The following is a 6,019-nucleotide window of genomic DNA, read 5'->3' as shown; positions in this document are numbered from 1 at the left end:
ATAGGACCATGCACAGTGAATCTATAGGGCCATACTCTGAGCCTATTGGGTTGTGCTGTGAGCCCATAGGACCATGCACAGTGAATCTATAGGGCTATACTCCGAGCCTATGGGGTTGTGCTGTGAGCCCATAGGGCCGTGCACTTTGAGCTTACGAGGCTGTGCTATGAGCCCATAGGGCCATGCACTGTGAATCTATAGGGCTATACTCCAACCCTATGGGATTGTTCTATGAGCCTACAGGGCCATGCACTGTGAGCCTATGGGGCTGTGCGCTGTGAGCGAGCTGTGGGGCGGGATGGGGCTGCAGAATTCCTGGAAGGAGCTTGCTGCCACGTCACCTCCCCGCTGCCCTGGATCCCGAGCCGCTGGCAGCTGCCAGCCCAAACTGGTGGCCACCACATCCACCGGCCCCAAACCCCGCCTGGTTTTCTGGCCCCATGGATCCATCCCCAGGAATACTCACAACAGCGCCAGGGGGGCCGGGAGCTCCTCTCTCGCCGGGTTTGCCAGGCTCACCCTGCAAGCAAGAGAGCGGGGTGAGACATTGCAGCACTGTGGGATGTACCCCCCCACGTCCCCCCCCTCCACGCACACACACACAGCAGGACACATCCCCTGGGCCCCCCCACCCCCTGTGGCGCTCTGTGAGAGCCTGGTGCCACAGCTCCAGGTGGAGTCCTTGTGAGCTTCGTGCACCTCGTGCACCCTGCACCTGTGAGCACCCACCCCCCCCAACCTGGGCATCCCATCCGTGTGTACTCACCGCAGCACCTTTGGGACCAGGGAAACCCATCACGCCGGCTTGACCTCTGGCTCCGGGGGGGCCGGGGGGGCCGGGGCGGCCATCCTGACCAGCGGGGCCCTACGGCGTGGGGAGCAAAGGGTCCGTCAGCAAACGGTGTGGTTATGGGGTGAGGAGGTGGGGGGCGGGGGGGCTACTTACCGGGGGTCCAGTCTTGCCATCGGGACCGGGGCTGCCGGGGCTTCCAGTCAGACCCTGGGAGGAGCAGGGGCCGGGTTAGGGTACGGAGCTCAGGGGGATGAGGGGGGACGTGGGCAGGGCTGGGAGCTGGCTCTGCTCTCTGTGCCGTGCCCCCGCTGCGCTCACCTTGGCACCGGGGAGACCGGGTTCTCCGGGGCGTCCGGCTTCACCGGGAGATCCTTTGGGGCCAACAGCACCAGGGGAGCCGCGTTCACCAGGGGGGCCCTGGGGGGGGGACAGAGGTTATCCCGCTCTGGGGGGGGAGGCGGTGCAGAGCTGCGCCCCGACGAGCGTTCACCGCCCCACAGAGCACAGACAGCTCCCACCCGGGACAGAGCACCCACCTTGGGACCGGCGATGCCGTCAGCACCGGGGAAACCACGGCTGCCGGGAGCACCCTGCGAGGGATGGGAGAGCGGTCAGTGCGGGGTGGGGGGGGGATCTATGGGGCACAGCCGTGGGGCCCACGAGATGCTCCAGCAGAGACATCGAGGTGCGTGGGATGCCCGCGGGGACATCGGCGATGCCACCGGGTCGAGGCGGGGGGAGGACGGCGCGGGGCCGTGACTCACGCGTTCGCCAGCAGGACCGGGCAGCCCAGCAGGGCCGGGCTCTCCGCGCGCTCCTCTCTTGCCTTCCTCACCAGCGGGGCCGGGGGGGCCTTGCACACCAGCGGGGCCCTGGGGAGGGAGAGCGGGGTGAGCGGCCACATGGTGAGGCCGAGTTGGGCTGCGTTGAGCTTCAGTGGCAGCGGGGGGCACTTACGGGTTCGCCTTTGGCACCGGTGTCACCTTTGTTGCCTGGAGCACCGGGTTCACCCTAGGAAAGAGGAGGGGAGATGCTCAGCACCGGGTCGGTGAGCGTGGGGAGGGGGTGCTGAGAACCCCCCCGGTGCTGGCAGCTCGTAGGCCTGGTTATAGGGTGCGGAGATGTCCCCGAGGGGGCGGTGCACAGATGGACCGAAGGACGGAGCCATCCCGGAGCCATCATCTCCTCCGTGCCCCATCTCCGTCCCAGCGCCGGAGCGAAGGGCCGAGCCCCTCGGGGTTGTGTGTGTGGGGGGGGGGTGGTACTCACGCTGTTTCCTTTGGGTCCGGGGGCACCGCTGGGACCTTGGGGTCCGGAGGGACCGCGAGCACCGGGGAAACCAGGGGCACCGGCGATGCCAGGAGCGCCCTGCGGGACAGGCGGGGGGCGGTGAGGGCGCGGGGACCCCCGCACCGGGAGCCATGCACAGCAGCGCAGGGAGGGACCGAGCACTCACCGTGGCACCTTTGGCACCGGGCTGACCGTCGGCACCGGGGTTACCCTGGTGGGGAGAAAGAGGAGGAAGAGGAGGGTTACACGTGAGCCCGCGGGACGCGAGGCTGAAGGGTGGGGGCGCAGCCGGGGGGCACTCACAGCAGGACCAGCAGCACCAGCGGGGCCGGGGGGACCGGGTTCGCCACGGGCACCTTGGGGACCTTCGCTGCCACGAGCACCTTGGGGACCTGTTTCTCCCTGGGGAGGAAGAGGAAGGAGGCAGAGTCACGGACGGGCTGCCCAGAGCCGCCTCGTTCCGGGGCCGTGCCAGCCCCGTGCCACCAACGGGCGCTGCAGGAGGAAAGCCCCCGTCCCATCCCACCCCCCCCAGCACCCCCAGCCGGGCGGTGGGGCCGCAGCCGAGGGGTGGAGGTCCTACCTTAGCGCCAGCAGCGCCGGGGAAGCCGGGGGGACCCGCGGGACCGGTTGGGCCCTACATGGGGGAGAGGATGGATGCGTCAGATGAGAACCGCGCCGCGCGTCGGAGCTTCCAGGCAGCGCGGCTCTGGGCAGCGGAGCCTTCGCAGGTGAACACCCCCCAGGCCGGGCTGGGGGGAGCTCGGGGGGGTGGGGGGACTCACGGGAGGACCGGCAGCACCGGGAGCACCGTCGTTACCACGAGCACCCTACGGGAAAGAGGCGGCCGTGAGCTGCGGCCGTGGCGGGGGGAAGGGGGGGGGTGTCGGACCCCAGACCCCCCAATACTCACAGCGGGGCCGGACGGACCGGGGCGGCCTCTCTCACCGGGAAGACCACGAGGACCCTGCGGAGAACAGGGGGGGTTGGGTCAGGGTGGGATGTTTCCCTTCAGCATCTCTGTGCCCCCCCCCTCCTCGCCACCCCTTGTGATGCTCTCGTTGCTAAGCCCCCTCCCCTAAGGATGCAGGCCCGCAGGGGGCACCGTGCCCCCCCCCCCACCCCTTCGCTGCATCCCCCCCCGCAGTTCCCACCCAGCACTCACCATCTGCCCGGGGGCACCGTTCTCTCCAGGGCTGCCAGGCTCGCCCTAGGACAACAAATAATAACAGGCATAATAATAATAATAACAACAACAACAACACGCAGAAATGGGTTTTCTGCCCCAAAGCCGGAACAGCAGGACCCCGCAGTGGGGGTGGGGGTGGGGGGGGCTGCTCCAGCAGCGCTCCTCACCTTGGGACCAGCGGGGCCGGGCTCACCCTTGGCACCATCCAGACCGCTGAAACCCTGGGGGGCAGAGGAGCGGGGTCAGCAGCAGCATCCACTGTGCCCCCCAACCCCTGCCCCCCAGCTCCGCCACCGGCCGTGGGCTCGGTGCTGGGGTACCACGGGGCTCCCCCGTGACGTGGGGGTGCTCCCAGCTCGCCCCGCATCTTGCAGGTGAAGGAGGGGGGGGGTGGCACTCACTCTGTGTCCCTTCATGCCTGGCAGACCAGCAGTTCCGGGGAGACCGCGTGCGCCCTACAAGGAAAGGCCGTGGGGTGACACGGAGCCGCGGGGGGGGTGGTCCCCGTGCCCCATCCCCTGTGTGCTGTGCACGCTGTGGGTCTCTCCCCCATGGGGAGCACCTCACCTGGGGGCCAGGGGGGCCGCGCTCGCCAGGACGGCCGGGCTTGCCAGCTTCACCCTATGGACAAGGACGTGGTTGGTGGCATGTCCCCAGAGCGTCGAGCCCTGAGGGGGGGCCGTGCCACCGCGTCGGGAGGGGGGGGTCCGTGCTGCTGCCACTTACATCATCGCCGTTCTTGCCAGGGGGGCCAGCGGGGCCGCGGGGGCCCATGGGTCCCTAGGAGAGAGGAGAGGGGTGTGGGGGCTGTGGAGGTGCAGGGCTTCCCAGCGCCCCACTGCCCCCCCCCAGCACCGCCAAGGGGGGGGTTACAGCCGCAGCTCCTGCACTTACAGAGGCACCAGGCTCGCCGGGTTCACCAGGGGGACCTTGGAAACCTTGAGGGCCCTGTGGTTCGAGGGGGGAAAAAAGGGGAAAAATGGGTTAGAAAAGGAGAAAAATGGGTCTGAAGACCCCAGGGATGAGTTTGGACCCCCGCACCCCGTATGGATTCGCGTCATTGCAGGCTCCCTTACACATCCGGGGGGGGATGCTGCATCCTGCCCCCACCGAACCTGTGCCCACCCCCACCACCAAGGGCACCCACACCAAAGGGCCCCTGGGGGGGCTTGGCCCCAAAAATGAGCAGAGGAGGAGGAGGAGGAGAAGGAAGAGATACTCACAGGAGCACCAGGAGGGCCGGGGAGACCACGGGGACCAGCAGGGCCCTGGGGGGGACAAGGAGACAGAGCTGAGTGTGCGCCAACCCTCTCCCCATCCCCATCCCATTGCTGCATCAGCCCGTCCCCCCCCCCCCGATTCCTACCCCACTGATGTCTCCACTGCCACCCCATCTCTGTCCCCAGCACCTCGTCTCTTTGCTGTCCTGTTGATGTCCCTCTTGCCACCCTATTTCCATCCCCACCATCTCTATTCCACTGCTGCCTTTCTGATGTCCCCTTCACCAGCCCATCCCTCCTTCCATTGCCACCCTGTCCCTGTCCCATCGCTACCCCTCTGATGTCCTTATTGCTACCCAGTACCCACCCCCATCACCACTCCATCCTTGTCCCACTGGCACCCATCCTCAGCTCTGTCCCCAACACCACCCCTTCTTGTCCCCATTGCCACCCCAACCCTGTCTGCATTCCTACCCTACTGGTGTCCCCATTGCTACCCACTCCCCTTCCCCATCACCACCCCACTGCTGTCCTCATCACTACCCCTTGTCCCCATTGCTACTCCTTGTTGTCCCCATTGCCATCCCATCCCTGCTCCCATTCCCACCTTATTGATGCCCCCATTGTTACCCAGTCCCTTTCCCTATCCCTATTCCCACCACCCCTTGCTGTCCCTACTGCCATCCTATCCCAGTCTTGACTGGCACCCATCCCTACCCCTGTCCCCATCACCACCCCTTGTTGTCCCCATTGACACCCCATCCCTGTCCCTACTGACACCCCATCCCTGTCCCTATTGCCACGCGGGCCCTGTTCTCATTGCCATCTCATCACTGTCCCCACTGCCACCCCATCTCTGTCCTCATTCACATCCCATCCCCGTCCCCATTGCCACCCCATCCCCGTTCCCATTCACACTCATCCCCGTTCCCAATGTCACCCCATCCTTGTTCCCATTAACATCCCATCCCTGTTCCCCTTGCCACACCACCTCTGTCCCCATTGCTACCCCACTAATGTCCCCACTGCCCCCATCTCCCTCCCCCCACACCCTCTACCCCACCTGCACCCCCAACCCCCCCCCCACCACTCACCATGGGGCCGGGCACCGCCACGCCAGCCGATTTCTCGTCATAGCCGTAAGACATTTGAGGAGCGAAGTTCTATGGGGCGGAGGGAGAGAAGGGGCTGAGCGAGGAAGGGGGGGGAGGGATCCCCACAAGGGGATGCGCAGACGGGGACCCCCAGTACTCACTCCGCCGAGGCCTGGAGGTCCTGGAGGGCCTGGGGGTCCCGGGAGGCCAGGCTGTCCAGGGATGCCATCTCTGCCGGGGGGGCCAGGGAGTCCCTGTTGGGGGGGAGGGGGGGAGATGGGGTGAGCCGCAGTGGGGCACCCGGTGTCGGTGTGTGCAGGGCTGGGTGTCTGGGGGTACGCACCCTGTCTCCTCTGGGGCCGGTGTCTCCTTTAGGACCCTGCAGGGGAGAGGCGAGGGGGGGCGGTTAGGGTCCCAATAGTGGGAGAGGAGG

General features: G+C 67.0%; 1 protein-coding gene across 1 annotated transcript in view; it reads right to left on the bottom strand.

The window, feature by feature from the left end:
* The window catches only part of LOC110388398 (collagen alpha-1(I) chain-like), a gene marked incomplete at both ends in the record, with an annotated part of 12,337 nt that extends 6,497 nt beyond the window's left edge, over window positions 1-5,840 (bottom strand). Inside the window, 22 exon segments of the mRNA XM_021377614.1 lie at window positions 341-520; window positions 767-865; window positions 947-1,000; window positions 1,112-1,210; window positions 1,330-1,383; window positions 1,558-1,665; window positions 1,751-1,804; window positions 2,063-2,161; window positions 2,250-2,294; window positions 2,387-2,485; window positions 2,667-2,720; window positions 2,869-2,913; window positions 2,997-3,050; window positions 3,249-3,293; window positions 3,440-3,493; window positions 3,674-3,727; window positions 3,840-3,893; window positions 3,999-4,052; window positions 4,167-4,220; window positions 4,496-4,540; window positions 5,587-5,655; window positions 5,748-5,840. Coding sequence (XP_021233289.1) covers window positions 341-520; window positions 767-865; window positions 947-1,000; window positions 1,112-1,210; window positions 1,330-1,383; window positions 1,558-1,665; window positions 1,751-1,804; window positions 2,063-2,161; window positions 2,250-2,294; window positions 2,387-2,485; window positions 2,667-2,720; window positions 2,869-2,913; window positions 2,997-3,050; window positions 3,249-3,293; window positions 3,440-3,493; window positions 3,674-3,727; window positions 3,840-3,893; window positions 3,999-4,052; window positions 4,167-4,220; window positions 4,496-4,540; window positions 5,587-5,655; window positions 5,748-5,840 — 1,566 coding nt within the window.

The sequence above is a fragment of the Numida meleagris genome, chromosome 26, assembly GCF_002078875.1.
Source record: "Numida meleagris isolate 19003 breed g44 Domestic line chromosome 26, NumMel1.0, whole genome shotgun sequence".
NCBI classification, from domain to species: domain Eukaryota; kingdom Metazoa; phylum Chordata; class Aves; order Galliformes; family Numididae; genus Numida; species Numida meleagris.
Note: the sequence above shows the minus strand (reverse complement) of the source record. Positions and strands in the feature narration are given on the sequence as shown.